At 35.1% G+C, this 20,038-nt stretch overlaps 1 protein-coding gene across 5 annotated transcripts in view; it reads right to left on the reverse strand.

The window, feature by feature from the left end:
• Nucleotides 1-20,038, reverse strand: part of SEMA3A (semaphorin 3A) — a 461,093-nt gene that overhangs the window by 198,506 nt on the left and 242,549 nt on the right. For 3 of the 5 annotated variants that reach the window (XM_041723448.1, XM_041723450.1, XM_041723447.1), the window contains one exon: nucleotides 4,513-4,706. In XM_041723448.1, the coding sequence (XP_041579382.1) occupies nucleotides 4,513-4,624 (112 nt within the window). In that variant the 5' untranslated portion in view covers nucleotides 4,625-4,706. The other 2 variants (XM_041723451.1, XM_041723449.1) reach the window with 2 other exon arrangements.

A 20,038-nucleotide genomic window follows, 5' to 3' on the forward strand; every position in this document is an offset into this window, starting at 1 on the left:
CAGATCTATCTATACATCTATTTACTTGCCTAAATATTCATGTTTTAGTAATAGAGTCACGGAAATAATTTATTCACGTCAGTAGTGGAGTCTTGGAAATAATTTAACAACATAAAAAAGTTAGAACTGGAAAAATTATCTCTTCAGTATTCAGGTTTATTTAAGCTAGTAATAACAGAATACCATTATCAAAATTTGGTGGGTTAGAGTTTTGTGGTGTCAGTTATTTTCCTGCTTGCTAAAAGTCTGCACTGTATAAATTATTATTTCAAAGCCCAATCAGGATGGCAGCTTTATTCAGAGAAGCCACAAACAGGAGACTTTCACTAGCCCTAATTTGATCTGACCAGCATTGGATCACAAGGTGTATGACGGAGCATCTTGTTTTATTTCTCATTATTTTGCCAGAAGATATTTGTTGATTAGGTGAATATACTTTTCTAGTTTTTAGTGTGTTTAAATTGAAGATTTCAGATTCAAAACATGATTTTTAAAGTTAACAATTTGAGAAGAAAAAGCCATGTAAAATAAGAATCAGTAAGTCAGAAACCTTATGTCAAACATGCAGTGACTATGGGAGAAAAAATATTGCAATGATTTTATAACTTCTTTGTTCTGAGTGTGTGTGGTAGAGCTATTCTCTACCTTTCATAGAAACTTTTCTTTTTAGCTCTGAGGAGATTATTAATATAAGACATATTCCATCCTATACAGTCATATGAGTCTTGAGATAGTCATGAGGACTTTTCAGGGGACCCAAAACATCTTGCCCACTCTAAAATAAATATATAAATACATAATTTCAAATATGAAAATCATTGTAAACCAGTAACAATTTTGTTTGTAAAGCATTCTTATAGTTCAGAATGTGTAGGTTGTCAAGATTAGTTTTCTCAGCTATAAGACATTAATATAAAGTTTTGTCATTAAAATATACTCATATATTCATATATACACACATATATATGTAGGTATGCGTGTATCTGTGTGCTCTAGTAGAAGTAAAGAAAAATCTCTAAAAAGTCAACAAGTTTAATTAGTAAATCATTACTCGCATTTTTTAACTCTAGAGTGATCATAACATACTGAGCAATGGGGAAAAAACTTTTGTAAATTTTATTTCATAATTTTTAATTAAATGTTATCTTCTGTTATCAGAAAGATACATGTGAGAATTTTGATTTGACTGATAATTTCATTGTTGTGATAATTAAATGACTCTTGAGGGGGGAGCTTTACAAAGTATAAAAAGAAAGCCTTTAAAACATTTATTTAAGTGCTATTTACTGAGTCCTCCCTCTGCAAGTAAAGTTAAAGGCATTGATTTAACCTTTGGATTCACATGATCACCATTCAGACTTGCATGTGTCTTTGATTTATCCTAAAACTGAAGCACACAATGTCCTGGAAAAGCTCATTACACTGAGTGATGGAACATTTGTCATTTGTTTAAAACCCCAAACCTAATTTATTTCCTTGTGATTTCCATAGGTTTTTCTGCAGTCTTCATGGTGCCACACATTCCAAAAGGAAGATTATATGATAGTCTGGTTTTTCATGAGAAAAGTGAAATTTGACTAGATTTGAAGGAGAAATAAACAGTTATGCATCAATTTTAAAAAGAAGCATTTTACAGTTTAGCTACATTACATATATTTAAGGAAGGCAAAAGTATCTCTGAGTGAATGTTCCTTGAGGATAATTTGTATGTGACTGCTGAGATTTACAGAGTTCTCACATTTGCTTCCCCCACAAGGATTCTAAATCAGATTGGTTCAGAGGAAAAGCCAGCATACCCCCATTTTTCTAATATTATCACTTCTCCAGATGGTCCTGAACACATCTATTCAATGCCTTTTCCTAGAAAGTAAAGAGGTACCTTATTAGATATATATGTACATCCACTACAAAGGCTACCTTCTTGTTTTTCTTTTTTTCTTTCTAATTTAACATATCAAATCTCTTTCGTTTCCTACTAGGCAAGATGACAAGTGGAAAGTCAGCACAGTGATTGCACAAAACTTTGTCTTAGCAACCTGAGCAATGAGAGAGTTAATGGTGGATCTTTGAAAACAAGTGACCATGGGAAATTAGGGTTGGCAGGGATTTAACTCTTCATGAATCACGCTGGAATATTTTTAAGGGCAAAGCAGTGGATGTTTTAACCGTGTTTGACATCTAATTAAGGAGAAAAAAGGAGTAGCTAAAAAAAAAAATTCTATTATAGTTTAGAAACAAAGTACTGACAATTGGCTACCAGGCATTTGCTTTGGCAAAACAAGTGTACGTGTAGAGAGAAAAAGGTAATGACAGACCAATAAAATGACAGAAGAAAAATTGCTTGGGCCATTCCTTTTATTCTTCATGTTGTTGTTCATTTCACAGTTTATTTTACCAAATTTCCAAGCACTAGGTATTTCAATAGAATTGTTATGTAGGTGTGGGGCTGTTCTGATTAAAAAAAAAAAAAAAAAGAACCCAGAATAATTCTATTGGATGCCATTGCTACAAGGAGTTTATAAAGACTGTCCAATATATACATTTTGTCAATATACACAAGACAAATTTATAGCCTGTACACATATCAAAAGACTATTCTAAATAAATGCTGTTTAGTATATAAAAAGGACTGGTACCTCTTCTATAATGGAGAGTAAATCAATCTATATTGCCATGGAAATAAAATTCTTGCAAAATAAACATAATTCTCAAATCTTACTTACTTTACAATTTATTTAGCATCTAATAAACAAGTATCTCCAAATCTAGTAGATCTTTAAATTGCTTTTCATGTTTCAAATTTGTTACTCTAAGATTATAGCATATACCCATCCGCATCTTTGAGAAGTAAAGTTGCATGTGAAACTTACTCATAAGGTATATAAACTTGGATAAAATCAACCATCACCCTAATATTATTTGATGGCCACCCTCTCATCAAAGAATTAAAATGGAAAGCAAAAAATGAGGAAAATACAGATGCCACAATATCATATACTATAAAAATAGCTTAAAGGCAATTACTAGAGATATAATAGCGATTAGGTTAAATATTTAATAGGGGCTATGTAATTTTTTAAAATCTTGCATGATAAGCACAATTGCAGTTGTTAATGTTTTAAATCCATTCCCACTTTAATAACTAGGAAACTATTATACCAACAACAAATATATCTAATGTATTTTATCTAGCAAGTATTAATTCCAAATAAGCACATTTAATAGGTGTTGAATTTTCTAACCCAAAGTGTGAAAATTACATCTCTCTTTCCTATTTGCGGTCCTCATTCACACTAGAGCATTCAGAAAGAGATGTGCCCCATCATGTGAGAATTAAAGAATATGTTTCTGGCATAAGAGCAGTGTGTCTGCAGTAGGCAGACATCTCTACAGATAAAGTCAATGATTTTCTTTTACATTATAGGCTAAAAACAGAATATAATTGAAGCTTCCCGCTGCCCCACCCCCAATTCCCGAAATCTGAGAATCATAAGAAAGCAACACCTTAGGGAATAAAAGTACTTGAGTTAAAACATTTTAATCTCCAACTCCATCTTACTAATATCCCAGTTATGTAAACATTCTCTTTCATTAAAAGTTTTATGTATATATAATTTTCAATCTGTGTTACCATTATTTGATACCTCTATCTATGAAATCTACCTAAACAAATGTAGAACAAATATTTTCTTTAAAGTCCTCATTAAGAACCAAGCATATGCATTAAATTGTAACCAAATAAAGTAGAGCAACCATGTGATAAAGCTTTTTGCCTTTCTTAAATGTATACTCTTTTTGAAAAGAAGTTCAGACAACTAGCTGTACAACTGAAAAGTAATGCCTCCTCAATTCTCACTGAAGTACATATGGAATTAAATAACATTATATTTCAAAGGCTTTAGCTTTACACCAATTAGCCAAATACAGTCTTTTGTACAATCATAACACTGTGGAAAAACTAGTCTGTTCCCTCCAGTTTATATTCTCTTGGCAAACCATGATCTACTGCTTATGTTAAGCATCTGATTGTCAGATTTGAACAAACTGAATATTCATGATGATGATTAACCATTTAGTGCCTAAAACTAAGAAAATACAATTTATTATAACAATTACTCTAGGTGAAGCATTAACATCTACAAAGGGACTGTTTCTGCAATCATGGTTTTTTTTTAAAAAGCTATTTTCATAGAAGTAGAGTCAGAAAAATTAACAGAACATATGATCACATATACAGATCAGCATTTACCAGGCATTCAGCTCCTCTCTGCAAATGTGATTAAATGTTCTTTGTTTGCATTTAAATTGTCATATATCAAAAAGGAGACACGCTTTTATAAAAAAGTGTTTAAATCATCTCAGAAAGACACACACAATCACGTAGGTTTCCCAGGTTAAACTAAAGGTTTTATGGCTTGGGTTGGGAAGGAGTTCAAGGAATGAAAAGGCGGGGTGGGGGGGGCGGGGGGGCATGACAAAGCTAGCCGAAATAAAAGAAAAATAAAGATTTACCTTTGTAGGATAATTTCAGCCTTGGCACATTGTTCTTCCCATTTTGATAGTTTGCTGTCGCTGTAAGTAATACTCCCCAGAAAAGACAGGCAATCCTAGCGAGCCAGCCCATGCTGCAGACGCTGTGGGTCCCTCTGCTGCTTCAGCCTTCCCTCCTGTATTGTGCGGCCAGAGAAGTTCAAACAATCTGGGAACTGGAGGTAACAGGTGATTTAGGTCAGTTTCATTCATAAATGCAGACAATCAAGACCTCACGGCAACACTAACACCTCTTCTTCTGTAACAGTCACTGAAGCACAGAAACTTCAAACCCTCCAAAAAAAAAAAGAAAAGAAAAGAAAAAGAAAAATCGAGCCAGGCACCGGATAATGAGGCACAACTGTTGTGTGGAAAGAAAAAAAAAAAAAATTAACAAGGGCTGCTGCAGTGGTGCTTAAGAAGCAGTTCCTTTTATCTAGGCTCTTCTGATAGCCGGTGGCGGACTCTAATCCTGCTCTCTGCTTCATTCGGCTCCGGGAAGCAGAATGAAAGGGAAAGAGAGAGAGGGAGAGAGAGGGAGAGAGAGGGAGGCAGGCACCGTGAGCAGCGCGGACTTTTCCTGTACACATGTAGGGAGAGATGACACAAGATCCCACAGACAGGTTTTCCCAACACTCACTAGACTGGCTGACAATGGGAGAGCAGGCGAGCTCAACCCACTCCCCTTCCCTCCTGTCACACAACACATGCAAAAAACATCTCCTGGAGATTAGAGCCGGGAGCAGAGCCCTCCAGCGTGCCTGTGAAAGGCATGTAGCTATAAATTTACTTCCCAAGGCACGCGTTGTTTTATAGCCATTTTTAGGTGCAATTTTGATTAAAAAAATCTGAATTCTGCTACCTACATAATTTACAACGGACACTCATGATAGAATTCCTTTGAAGTTGTGCATCGTGTGTGTGCATGTGCGTATATACACCTACAGATACGTACACGTATGCATATGTGTGAATGTCTGTATATCTTATTCACCATTAGAACTTTAACCACTGAAGGTCTTAAAGCCTTGTGAGAGATCATTCCCTCTTCCCAACAAACCCCCTTCCCCGCCCCACTGCAATTTCAGTGAAGAAATTCCTGGTAAAGCCCATTTCAACAATCAGCTCAAGACAAATATAGGTCCACTGAGAATTACAAATTACAACTCAAAGGGATACTCAGAATTTAAAAACATCTACGGATTTCCAGCTTCTGGAATGCTCTGGCTAACATTTGTAATGCATCACATCTCATTAATTAAAGCCACTTCCCTAGTTTTGGTTAAAGGGCAGAGGAGGATGACAAAGTTCACAAAAGTCCCTGCTGAGTGTCAAGGACCAACATAAAGAGCGTATCTCTGGGTCTTCCTGAGCTGGTGAAGGGTTACTAAATTTTCTGTGCACACAAATGCATGGACTCAGGCAGTCATACAGACACCATTAGTTTGTTCCTAAATAGGCATTTTGTCTGAGGTGTTTCAATTTCCTATTCTATTTTTCTTTCGATTTTCCCCAAAGCTGATATGCTGATAACCCTATCGGGGGTGTTATATAAAAGTTAATAGGACACAACTTTCCCTTCTTTACTCCTCCACAAACAATCTCTGTTCTAACTCCCCTCCTCCCCCCAGCACAATTGAAATACAGAAGAGGGAACTCTACTCCCAGAGTATGGAAATTACTCCACTGAAAGAAGAGGGTGAGTCTTCCAATTACAAACATAAACACTTACTGAAGTGGCTTAGCATTCTTAGGAAGAAAGATCTAGCAGTGCCACTACAGCTTTCATGACTGAAGTCTACAGACCAATAGGGAGGAAGCAGCTTCCTCTCCCTCCTTCCTCTTCCTGTGTCTCTCACTGTCTGTGTCTCTCTGTCACTATCTCTGTCTCTCTGTGTGTGCGTGTGTGGGTGAAGGAGGAGGAAGAGGATGAAGAGGATTTAAAGGGAGAAGGCGGGAAGGGGTGGAGGGAGTCTCTCTACTTCACTAGATTGATTCATCAAACAGACCGTATTGTGTTTGTCAGTTTCCGCAAGCCTATTGATCAGTCGGTATTGTTAAGAAAAAAATCCAAAAATAATGTTGATTTTACTGATTCCAACACTTGTTATCCTGAGCACTTTTCACGCTCTAGGCAATGGATTAAGGCTACAAACAAGAGGCTTGTCTGTCTTCCATGGATTACTCTCTATAGACATTTATTCTACAGAAGAATTCGTGTTACTTTGGGATTATTTAGAAGATTGGACTAATGAATTATCCTTTTGAAATATCACATGTAATTAGTTTAAGTACTTTAAAGAGTTGCACCATTTCATTAATATATATTTTAAATGTCTTTAAATATTTATTTTTTCTCCAGCTCTCATTACCTAGGGTAGGGGAACAAGTTTATATTTGTCAAAACTAAACAGGATAAGCAAATTTAGAAATGTATCCATTTCACTTGCGTAATGTCTAATTCTGAAACATTTTGATGTGTTCCAGGAAAAATGAAAGGTTGTAGGTAAAATTCAGATAAAAGAGGATCAGAATTGACTCCATGGGGAAGAAAGACATTCAATCTGGATTTTGAACCACAAAATCAGGACAGAGTTACTTAATTTTGTAAAACAAGTCATTTAAATTAACGTTGAAGTCTGGAATTTGGTAGCACAGACACCCCATGTTTAGATACATGCACATAACTAAAAAAACCCCACTTTCATATATTTATTTATATTTGATATTTTTCTTACCCTCTAATTTTTTTATAATCTCTGTGTCTTTTCAAATGTTTTAAAGTTAATCAATTCACCTTCACATTTGCTTATCTGTGGACCTTTTTTATTTAAAAAGTATGAAACAGTAAATTCTTTGGGTAAGCATAACTGTGCTAGACTGATTAAATTATAAATTAATAGAAAAGTGTAACCACACCATAGATAGTTTAACTGTGATTTAAAAAAAAAGAAGAAGAAAGAAAAAAAAGGAAAGGAAAGGAAAGGAAAGGAAAGGAAAGGAAAGGAAAGGAAAGGAAAGGAAAGGAAAGGAAAGGAAAGGAAACTTCTGGAAAATACGGGAGTGTTTAGTATCTATCTTTCTACCTCTGTCAAAGTCTTTGACTTTTGTCAGGGTTCAAGTTGTTTTCAACTTTTTTCTATAGCCATAAATATGGAAAGGACAATGAAGGTTAAACATATTTCTCTGCTGAGGTAGAAACAAGGTGGGGTGGACCTGGGTGGGTGTTCATCAGAACTTTTCAAAATCTTACTGCGTATGTGAAGCAGGGGTTTTGATTAACCCCCCAAGGAACATCACTTCCTGCTCTGACAACGTGTGGCCTCAGCCCTGGCACCATCAAGCCTGCTCTATTTGTTACCTTAGCCACTAATGTTAGAGCATCATTTGCTACTCTTTAACAGCCAGAAGTATTATACTGAACTTTTCACATTAAATTTTATTTAAGGCATTAATGAAAAATCTTATTTTGCTTTTTTCTCAAAGTCTAGGTTATATATCATGTGCTCTTATTAACTTTACTTGCAAGTGAATCTCTAATAGCTTTTTAAATTTCAACTTTTCAGACATGAGCAACTAGTACTAAAGAGTCAAATTTGAGCAGGTGCTTACTATGATGATCATGCTGCTGTATACATTTCTGTCAAATAAATCAGCAGTTTTTAACCTCACCCCATTCCATATTGAGATGGATTACAAAGACTTTGGAGTGAGAGCGACAGTTTTCTGGGTGGTGTACTTGATTTTCTAGAGAAACAACACTTTCAACTTCCCAACGGGTTGGTTAAGTTTTGTTTTTTCCCCAAACACCTGTGTAGTCATAAAAGATACATACTAAAGCTTTGCTCTATTGAAAATATATTTTTGATCTTTGCATGTATTGGATAAAACCAATGTGATATTTTTTAGATGCCTGTTCTCTATATTTTATTTATTATGAAACAAATTGGGATGGCAACCAACACTGTAATTTAAGAGCAGAAATTACTGTTCTAATTTGTGAGACGGTATTCCACGTATTTCCTCAGGTTAGGGATACCCTGGATCTTTCTGAGTGGTAGGTGAAAACTCTTCCTATATTTGTGCCTTAAAAGAATATAAGGAGAAATATAATGTAGATGTATTTAAAAATTTACACTTTGGTAAACACACTGGCCTCTCTGTAATCCCACTCTAGCCCTGTTTTATTGTGGTTGCCTGGAGTACTGCTCCCAAAGTGTGGGTCTCTGACAGAAGTAGAGAAGTAGATGACTTCTTAAGATAAATAACTGAGTCAAGAATTTTAGAATGACTTGACTAACCAGTTCCCCTAAGAAGGAAACCAATACTAAAAACTGACAAGTTTTTGGTACCCTTCTCAAGGTGTTATTGAACTGAGTCACATAAAACAAAAACAAAAACAAAAACAAAAACAAAAACAAAACCCCCCGTGATATTAGTTTCCATCTAACATCTTCTATTTCTCTCTTTTTTTTTTCTTCCAGGGATGCTTCATTACTATATGAGAAAGCCCTATGATCAACAGAATTATAGCAAATGTCCTAGCCGAACATTTGTCCTTGCTCTGACATCTCATGTTGGAAATTCATTTTTAATGAGGGTTTTTCTGGTAGAGGGAATTTGAAACCTTTTCTTTTTCTAAACAAGAACTGTGTGGGAGAAAACATTCTTTTAAAGATCAGAAGACATCTTATTAATTGGGCAAACTAAATAGTTGATGCATTATTTGTTCTAGCCAAAAATGATAGGTTTAAGAACTCCTGCAGTAGTCGCTGGGAGCCGGGGGTGGCAGGTTAAAAGCAGTATTTAAGAAATTAAGTTAAAATTTTCAGAATCTGACCCTTGTGAATGATTTTAGTATAAGCAACATGTGAAAGTGTGAGTTGAGAGGAGGAATTGGTAAAAGGCAATGGGAATTCACTCTAGGGAAGCATTACCTCTTCCCTAGTACTCTACACACCCCTCCTGCCCCCCTCCCTACGCCCATAAATGGAGATTTCGGGAGAATAAGCTCATCCCTCTTCTGGAGTGATTTTCTAACAGTTTGGGGCAGAGAAGACAGTTCTGTGTTTTCTCTTGGGGCAGCAATGTTCATGATACTCTAAGGGAAATGGTGACTCAAATGACTCCTTGTTTTTCAAATGAATTGAAGTAATAAATGTTAGATCAATTCAGGAGACCAGAAACTGGCCAGTCACAGTATTTGTGGCTGCAGATTTCGAGAAAAGTTTAGACAATTAAGGGTTTCAGAAATGATAGAGGAAGTTCTTGAATGGTAAGGTGAGGTGGTAACTGCCCTTGCTTTAAGAATCTGATTTCTAGGGCCGGTAGGTGAGTTTTGTTGGGTTACCAAATTTGCATGGGGGATGGAAAAGAGTGACAAAAAGAGATACGTGACATTTCGTTTATGGTTAGTATCACAGTTGCAGAGTGGCCAAAATCCAGTAATTAGGAACATAAATGATAATTTTTTTCAGTCTCTTTTCTTTTGATTTCTTAAATCCATCAACATTTTAAAATGTTTTAAACATAGGTTTTCTTTTCCATCAACTTAAGGAGCCTGTCATCACTTACAGCTTCTTTATCAGATTATCTGATAAGTGAATGCAGTGGCCCTGGATATTAACATATTGAAATAACAAAACAATGAAAATATCAAAATACCTGTCTTTCTTTCTTTCTTTTTCTTTCTTTCTCTCTTTCTCTCTTTCTTTCTTTCTTTCTTTCTTTCTTTCTTTCTTTCTTTCTTTCTTTCTTTCTTTCTTTCTAAGTGAGAGTGTCTCCACCTCAACTCAAATGAACAAGAAAGTTTTCAAGTGAGACAAAAATCCCATTGTTAATACTGATCAGTACAGCCCAGGCAGTGAGGAGGAAAAAATGAGGCGTCCGTAGAATACAAATGAAACGAGCAGGTTGGCTGTTGAGTGTTTCAGAATATGAAGTTATCAATTATTTGCTTTCTTGAAAGGCATATCACACACCTTCCCACTGAATAAATAAATAAGCAGATCTGTACTATATAAACAAGATGAAGAAAGTATGTAGGAGTGTTTTGAGGATTACTTTACATCTGACTCAGGCAAAGCAGATGCATATAGTTTCCTTTTGTTACCCACTGAAAAGACTGTTTCACCTCAGATGTTAAGTTTCCTAAAATCTCTATGTTCTAGGCAGAGGCCTTTTGCTTTTCTTTTTTCTTTTTTTTTAATGTTTTTAAAGAGTTTGCTGCTGATAATGACAGAGAATAGAAATGCTGAAACCTAGAATTAAAGTTCTTTAAAAGGGTTTATTAAAATGGCAAAACCAACTGTCTGGCGGATGGTGACTCAAGATCTACAGTGCATTCTGATTTTCAAGGGCACAGATTTCTCCAAATTGCAAGAGTTAGGAGTAAAAGACTCCAATTATTTTCTTCTCTTTTCTGTATTGTCTCAAGTGTTAAATGTCATTTGGTCCAGTCTCTGCACCCCCTTTTTCTCTTTTGTGGCATGGGGGTGGGGTTAGCATCATATGCCAGGTTTCATTTCACTGTGTTGGCTACAGGAGCAGCTGTCACCTTATGGGAGAGATTAGGAAATGTCTTGTTTATTAACTAACAATTTATTATGATTATTAATAAAAGATTTATGAAGAAAATTCAAATCATCCCCATTTTTCCTCAGGGCATGCCCATACAATAAATCTCTTTGAAAATCAATCAACATAAATTCATTTTCTCATGCCTGCTATATCGATGAGAAGAGAAATAGCATCCAATATGCCCAGCCTTGACTCTTCTTAAATTACAAATCCAAGTTGAAAATGGTTTGACTTGAGGACTTAAATGATAATGTGATTATTCCCATGCTTGGTTTTTATCAAAGTTGATACATGGCTTTGGTAATTTAGAGCACTTCAAATACCCCCAAATATCTAACAGGGTGAATATTATAAAACTCCTTTTGAGGTATAAAAATAGTAACCCTAATTTTTTTTTGAACTCACAGTTTTTAATAACAAGTGAGTTTATTTCTCATTGTGTAACTTTGTAGAAATGCCATTTGATTTTTTGTGTGTTGATAGAATCAGATAGTTTGGTGTTTAGCAATCTCATTTTGACATATTAAATAATTACTACAGATTTAATGATGCTGTGAAACCTATTTCAATTCTGTTAGGCCAAAATAAAAATGTTTAGAGAAATAAGAAAACTAAATATGAATGAATCAAGCTAAACCTGCTAATCTATTTCTTGGGCTGTCAACATGAGTTCCTAGGCACTTGCCACTGTGTGTAACTCGGTAAGCCTAAGATAGTTCCAGAGATGCGATTTTAAATGGACTCCTTATACTTTACTTTCAAATCCAGGACCTGTGAAAACATTTTACTTACCATATTTCTTGCATCATTTCTTTTGTATTTACCCATCCATTCAACAAAATTTTGAGAATCACATAGATCTCAATTACCATGATTTACAAAACAAATCCCAAGTTTTTCGAGAACAGTGATATATGTATTCCCAGTAACCGGTGCCAATTTATCTTTATTTTTTTGGTAACTTTCTAGCACAAAGCATAAAAACTGTCTACAAAGCTTTCTGTACCTATTTTGGCCAAGAGTGCTGGCTTGCTTGCTTGCTTGATTTATTTATTTAAAATATAGTTCTACTGCTATTTTCTTTTCATCAAATCCTATATCTGTTTTCATTCCTCATATACTCTCTTCTCTGTTATTGTTGAATACCCTTGCTGATGACAGATTGTCTACCTATTTTGTTGGATTACTTATGATTATAGGCTATTGTATGCCCCTAAAGTTAATCTGCCTCTATCAGGATTTTGCATTAAGGACTCAGGATTAAGATCACTTTTTAACTTCCTTATAAATTCTTTCAGTACACTCTAATCTCACAAAAGAACAGAAACTTTTAAAATTTTATTTTCAGTGCTCGGCATAGCATTCAGCACAGACTAAAGTTTAGTATATTAACTAATGGATTAATTAATTAACTAATTAATTAAAGTGTACAAGGAAATATATCCTAGATACTTAAAATATTGTGGCCCAGAAATCTCAGAACCTTAATAAATAATTTGGTAGAAATTATTTATTTGCAGATATAATTGCACTAGTTTTCCATGCTCTGATATTAGGATGCATTGGAGTGTAGACAGTAGCATTACAGAGTTCTAATTTGCTCATTTAAAATGCTGCTAATGTAATGATATTATAGCTCATAAAAGAGAATATCTTTGGCTTCTCCCTCAAAGCATGGGAAATGTCACTGTTTTAGTATTATTATTATTTTTATACAGTTACATATTTCTTTTCAGATTAAAGACCTTTCTTTGGATTTCCTTAGCTGCAAATGATTACAGTATGTTGCTAATATCAATACTAATAGAAATGAGCATTCTAACATGGTTTCCAAGTGTATAGTGTTTCCAAATGGCAGTCAATAACTTCTCTTTTTTTCATTTTAAAAATTAAGAATGGTGGTTTTAAAACTCTCAGAAAGAAAGCCATCACAATTGTGAAAATGCATGTATTATATGAGACAGGATACATAGGTTTAAAGCGCAGACCACAATTTGTAGTAATACAAATGAAATTTTAGTTTGTCTAGAAATGAAGTTGATCATCCCCCTCTTCCCAATGCCTGTTAAGACCAAATCAGATATCATACTTGGCATTGCCCAATACAAGTACATCCAGAAAGTCAGGGTTCCCAGGCCAACTTTCTGTGTCCACACCTGAGGGAGTCAGCCTCTGCAGTCAGAGTTTGACTGAACCTCTGGGCATCAGAATTGAAAATGAGGATGAGCCATGGCATCATGTCCCTACTGTTGAGAAAACAAAACAAAACAAAACAAACAAACAAACAAAAAAAACCAAACAGTGATTCTAAAATGCCCTCTTGGGAGAAAGAAAAGACGACCCCTTAAGAATTTTGTGCAGTAGACACTACAAATGTTAGATGAGAAAGAAGAGAAGAGTGAGGCTGCTATTAATTTTATGGGTTGAAAAGTTGTCCTGTTAGTACTGCATGTTAGATTTTAAATGCATCAAATCTACATTTCAAGTGTAGCAGGTTTGACCACGGAGAATAAGATATCTAAATTAAAATACAAAGAGTAGAGACAGCAGTAGTAAGAAACCATAATTTAGACTAACAAGCATGAGGTCGCCTTTGCCTAATCAGCCCTCCAACTGTAGGCAGCTGCAGATTAAGGGGAACAGCATTTCACCTCTTCACCAATTGCTGGTGACTCACTTGGCCAGATGTTTATTTGAGATCCTCCACCTTTCACAGTTTGCACAGCACAGAAAGAATTGTATCTTTCATGGTAAATCAAGTCTTAACATAGAAGAGGACCCATTACTAGCACTAAATCCTGAACATGGAAGTGACTTTTAATAACCTAAGTTGCAAGCTTCATACGTTAGTATTTATGTTTCAGAACAAATTATTTTCCCAGATAAGTGTCATGCTTAACTTTGGGAAGGAGAGAAGTTTAGGTCATCAGGTGAAACACCTGTATAACTATTATGGGAATATCTCCTGTTCTTATTTATATTTTAAGTCATTACATCTCATAGGTCAATAGCACTCTTTAGTATTTTAACTGTTCAAGAGTTTTCTTTCATGCTGTTTTCAGAACACTAGGGAATCTTGATTGGCTGGTAAATAAGTTAATTTTCCATCCTAATGGAATGTTTTACTCTAATAGTTTCAACAGGACATTTCCTTCTGCCTTCATTATCACTGTTAAAATACATTGGCAAAGACGTGGCAACGACTAATACCACACATCTTTGAGCAATTTCTCAAGTCTATAGATGGATACTCACCAAATATCATTTAGATTCAGAAATAAATTATGAATATCTTAATTTATAAAATCAGTACATTCTCATATTTATTTTTTCCAAATTGCCAGAAGTTAAAATATAACAAAGTATAAAAATACAATCACCACAATCTGAATAGAGCTACAATTTCTATTTCTGCATAACTATCAGTCCATGGCAAAACTTTCTAAATGTATTAGCCATAAGCACTGAGATAAGTGAAGAAGATTTTAAAGAAAGAATCATGTTTTATAAACCTATGCTGAATTTTTTTTTCCTATGCTGAATTTTAAAAGCCTATCCATCCTGTTGGACTTCCTCAAAAATGCTGTGTTTCAAATGTATTTAGCAGCATTTTAAAATGTGAATTTAATAAATGTGGAAGGCCTCTTAGTCTCCCACTAAATTGAGTCTATCAGAAAGTGGTTCAAATGTCACTAATTATTTTATAGGAATAATCATGTTGTAGCTTTAAACAAACTTAAGCTTTAGTCTACTTTAAGACTGGAGTGCCAGGATGAAAATAAAGACCCTTCTGCTGAAATAGACTGGATTGAGTTACAGTTAACAAGATGCAGGATGTGGCACTTGAGCTATCTAACAGTGGTGGGCTGTTTGCCACCCCAACAGCCGGATCATGTTTCCTTTGCCTCATACCATTTCAGAACAATTTCATAAAAATTACATGATTGACACTATAGCTCTCTTTCCATTCTGATTTCTTTAAATGTTCATATCTCCACAACACATTTATGCTTTAGAAGTATTACAAAAAAGAAATCACAGCTATTTTACATGGTGAATTTTAAAAACTTTGTTTACTGTAGAAACTAAGATTACCTTTTATTTACTCTAAAAGTTTTCCTTGATTGCTATTGTGTGTCTATTTATGTGTTTGTGTATTTTCATTCAATGGGCTTTGTGATACTTTCTATAGTCAGTTTCTGAACTGTGAAAACAAGTGACTGGATACTGTAAAAAATGGGTGAGAGATCTTTTTCTAGGTATAATACTATAGTAAACATAGTATTACAATAAATATTCCCTTCCCTAGTTGTTTGATTAGTCCCCTCTCTATAGTAAATTCGCTATAAAATTTGCAAAATAATTTATCTTAACTATAGTCATCACAACACCCTTTGTGCTACATTATGAACTAAATCTTTATATGTATGTGTTGTGTTTGGGGCATATTTATATGTATTCATTCTGTCAGTAAAGTGTACATATCATGAATATATTTGTTTCTAATACCACTTTAATTACAGGACATTTCAATGGTGAGGCTCATATGGACTGTTTCCTGTTAAGTTCCTGGTGCAATTCCTTTCACACAATGGTTCCCCCATAAATGTAAGTGAATGACTTCCTGACTATTGTCATGGAGATGCAGGATGGGGTTGGTAGCAGAGACAAAGCTGGCTGTCAAAACTGTTATTTTCAGATGAACAGCAAAAACAGGCATTGAAAGAAATCTGAAGGTCTTCAGAACTCTGCCCATTGTGTCAAAAAACAGATTCAAAGAATTACATGTATTCCTGAGCCCATGAAAATTGGTGTGAAAAACAAATCTCAGAATTAAGAAAAAAAACTGCTATTTGCTTATTTGAAAAAAGAAAAAGAAAGAGCAAAAATTACTATGTTTTAAAAACTCTAACTGAAGAAATTACTGTGTTCTCATTTGGGATATGTAGAAAAGTATTTTGTTGGTAGGGTGATGAAATATCCTTAAATAATAGAATTTCATTAGGTATAGGTTTGACAGAAATCGCTTTCGTTTTGCCCAGTTCTCTGACCTGTAAGCTAAATATCAGGTGTTATAACATTTAAGGGGTAAATCTTCTTCCAGTATAAGTAGGTGTGGGAAAAATGTGTCACCCTTTCCCCTGGAGGTTGGTGGGGCTGTTGGTGAGGGAGGCAGGTTTCCCTTCAAATGCTCGGCATGGAAATAATGCTGCCATGAGAGAATAAGACTGTCTAAGGAACAAGGACCTTAAAACAGTGAGATAGTAGGGGGTTTGAATCAAGTGAACATCTTTTCTCCATAGATTATAAAACCTATAGTCTTACGTATTTTTATATGCATGCATATATTTGTACCTCTATACATACATGTACATATTAAATGTAATTCAACAAACATTTATTGCTCTTCTGTTCCAGACACTATGCTAAGATTCTAAGAATTCAAAAACAAACAAACACATTTCCTACCACAAAGTTCTGCAATGAAATTGAAGTGACAATGTTAACTCTACCTTTATAGAAATATACACCAACTATCTCCTAATGCTGTTTAATTATAAACCCTAAAATATAGACCAAAAAAAAATCACTCTTGTCATTTTAAAGTATTGAGCTAGGCTGACATAGTGTTCAGTTATATGTAATATTTTTCTTCTTTCTTGAATAATACAAACTTGTGTGATTTCTGGCATCTTTAAACAAGTGGAACAGTTGACTTTGACCCACTTCCTTATTCTGAAGAATTACTCTCAGATTTCACTCTTGGAAAAGGTGATAAAGGCTATTTTCAGAAATCAGACTCTTAGGATACAGAAAACTGCAGGTTTCTGATTAGTACATTGTGAATGGGTCTAAAGGTAAATACTGTCACCTGAGTCTCATTACAAGAAATGGATACTGTGTATATTCAGTTCTCTAAAAACAATGTTCAACATCTAAATAGTAAGTTGTTTTACAAGTGATGGGCTAGTGACCTACATACATTGATTAAACTTTAAATATTGAGAAAATTATTTTCTTTGTTACTAATATTTGCACTTTAAATTTCTTTTTCTTCTGAGTGTTTCATTTCATGTTTCCTGGAAACAAAATGTCACTTTCAGACCTCCATTTTATTACATATACTTGGAAAAAAAATTGTAACAAAATTGTAAAGCAAAAGTGGATGTTCTGTACAATTCATTGGTTCTATTAATTTAAGGGATGAGCCTTTCATGTTTCTCAGTGGTCCAAGAAAGAATGACAACAATAGAAAGATTCCAATATTTAACCCTTCCATGGAGTGGGGTGTGTATGTTGGAAGCATGGGGGTGGCTACAGGCTCATATTTGATCCAAATACATGGGATATATTTCATGTATATAATACATGTATTATATTTCTAAATAATAAGTGAGGAGGCAGGCAGTACAACTGATGGGAGAAACCCAGCATGAGTCCTATTTCCAGCATGGGTACTAACCAGTTATGTGTTACTAGGGGTATCAATATCCTTCTCTATAAGTGAGTTAGCTGGACTAGATATACTTCACCTTTGGTTCCTTCCACTGCCTAAAATACCATATTCTAGAGTGTATTTCCAAACCATAGTGTGAAATTTATCACTTAAGATATTAACAATATTTAATTATTTTACTTAGAAGTAAGAATTTAATGATTCATATTGCTCCACTTAGAACTGTAATTTCTTTTGGGGGTTAGAATACAAAAACTATTATTTATTACTTTGTTAAAATACTTATAATAGCCCCATTGTCAAGATATTGATTTATCAAATAAAACTTATCTATTATATATATATATATATATATATATATATATATATATATATACCTTCTATTCTTGTCTCTAAAGTAGAAATTTGGGATGAAGCTCAAGTCCATGGTTCTGATGTTAAATGTAGTTGGCATGATGCGGAAAACTTCGGTTCAAGATGTTTCTAGAGAGTGTTTCTTATTCCTACCATTTTGGGAAGAAAAGTCAAATTTCTTCCTCAGAAAGGTTTAATAGAGACCAAAATACACATGTTCAATTTACTTTCCTCTCATTTTGATTAAATTGAGATATGCATTTGATATAAAGGGGCAGCCACACTATTGATGATAATTTTTATTTAACTTATTACAGTGGATCTTTATCAATCATTTCCAGGCACTGAACTAGTTGCTATGGGAAAGACAAAAATTGTGATTTCTGCCCCTGAAGAGGTTCCTTTCTAGTAAAGGAAAGTGATGTGAAAAGAAAATACAGGCTAATTGTTCCTATAGCACAAAGGATAGGTATTTAGCCCAACTAGGATTTTACAGAGGCTTTCTGTGGGAGACAGTGCCTGAGCTGGGTCTTAAATGATGAGTGAGAGCAGGTGAAGAAAGATGAGGAGGTCGTGCCAAGGCTCCGGCCAGAGTACAAAGTCACATAACAGGAGAGAGCATGTGTGAGTGCAGGAAATGGGAGCAATTTTGCCAGTAACAGGGTGTGAATTGCAAGGAGGAGGGGGAGGAGAAATCAGCAGGGGGCAAATCAAAAAGGGTCTATACAGTCATGCTAGCGATTCTAAAATAGGTGATGACAAGACACAAAAGGACTCTAAAGAGGAGAAAGCCACAGACAGATTTGCTTTTTACATAAATGAGCCTGGTTGCAGTATAAGGAGATCATTACCAGCAGCAAGCAGGAGGGTAGAAAGGCCAGGTAGGTTTCTACTGTAACTGTCTAGACCGGGGCGACAAGCCACCCAGTCATGGTAGTGGATTATGGATAGGAGAGAGAAGTCAATCAGGTAAATAGAAAAGAGTCATGCTAGTCCTGGGGGAAGTTTCAATAAAGAAAAGAATGGAGAAGTGGGATTTCACGTTTCCTATGCTGTTCTTACAATATTATAAATAATACAATTATTTATAGCGGTTGCCATGACCATGGGACAGATGGATAGAGCCATTAACTGATTTAAGTAAGACAAGAGGAGCAGATATGCCTGAGGAAAGACAAAGGGGTTCGATTGCGAACTTTTTAAAAAAGATCTTATTTATTTATTCATGAGACACATACAGAGAGAGGCAGAGACACAGGGCAGAGGGAGAAGCAGGCTCCCTGTGGGGAGCCCGACATGAGACTCAATCCCTGGACTCTGGGATCACACCCTGAGCCAAAGACTGATGCTCAACTGCTAAGCCACCCAGATGTCCCTGAACTTGTTGGTTTTAAGAAGATTGTTTTGTGTACACATAAGCAGCTTGGTAGGTTAGTGTACAGCTCAAATACCAGACACCAAGATGGGGATACATGGAAGTCAGGATCAAGGTAAAGAGAAAAAATAGGGCTAAAGGACAGAACTTGAATGGCAGGTGGGAACAGGCAAAAGAGGAGAACCCCAAAGAGGGAAATGAGACGTATAAATAACCAGGGAAGGACATTCAGGTAGAAACCTTTAAGAAGGTCAGCTAAATGTGGGAGAGGGATGTGGAACCTGGGTAATGGAAGTCCTATTTGAAGTGGGAGGATGAAAATCAGCCCTATCCTGTGCAAGAAGAGAGTTGGTGGTAGGAACGGAATCTGAATTGCAGTGGGTTTTGGGAAGACCAACTATAAGAGAAGCAATTAGCTAGTCATTAGCTGATATTGGATAACTAGCTCTCTCCCTTTCTCAAATATGAAATATTTAGAAATATTTACCTTTCTGGATTTTTGAATTCACAACAAATACTGAAATATCTACTCTGAAAAGGGAAACTACTGAGAACACACAATTTTACTTTACCATAACCACTTTGGGGAAATTAAATCTCCTTTCTTCCAAATGATTTCATTTATTTCTGTATTCTTCTCCCAAGTGTAAAGACAGGTTTCAAGAGTAAGTTTTTCATAGAAACTGACTCACTGATCCACACTGTAATATTATGCCTTTAACTTTTATTGTAGGCTGCTGATA

The sequence above is a fragment of the Vulpes lagopus genome, chromosome 11, assembly GCF_018345385.1.
Source record: "Vulpes lagopus strain Blue_001 chromosome 11, ASM1834538v1, whole genome shotgun sequence".
NCBI classification, from domain to species: domain Eukaryota; kingdom Metazoa; phylum Chordata; class Mammalia; order Carnivora; family Canidae; genus Vulpes; species Vulpes lagopus.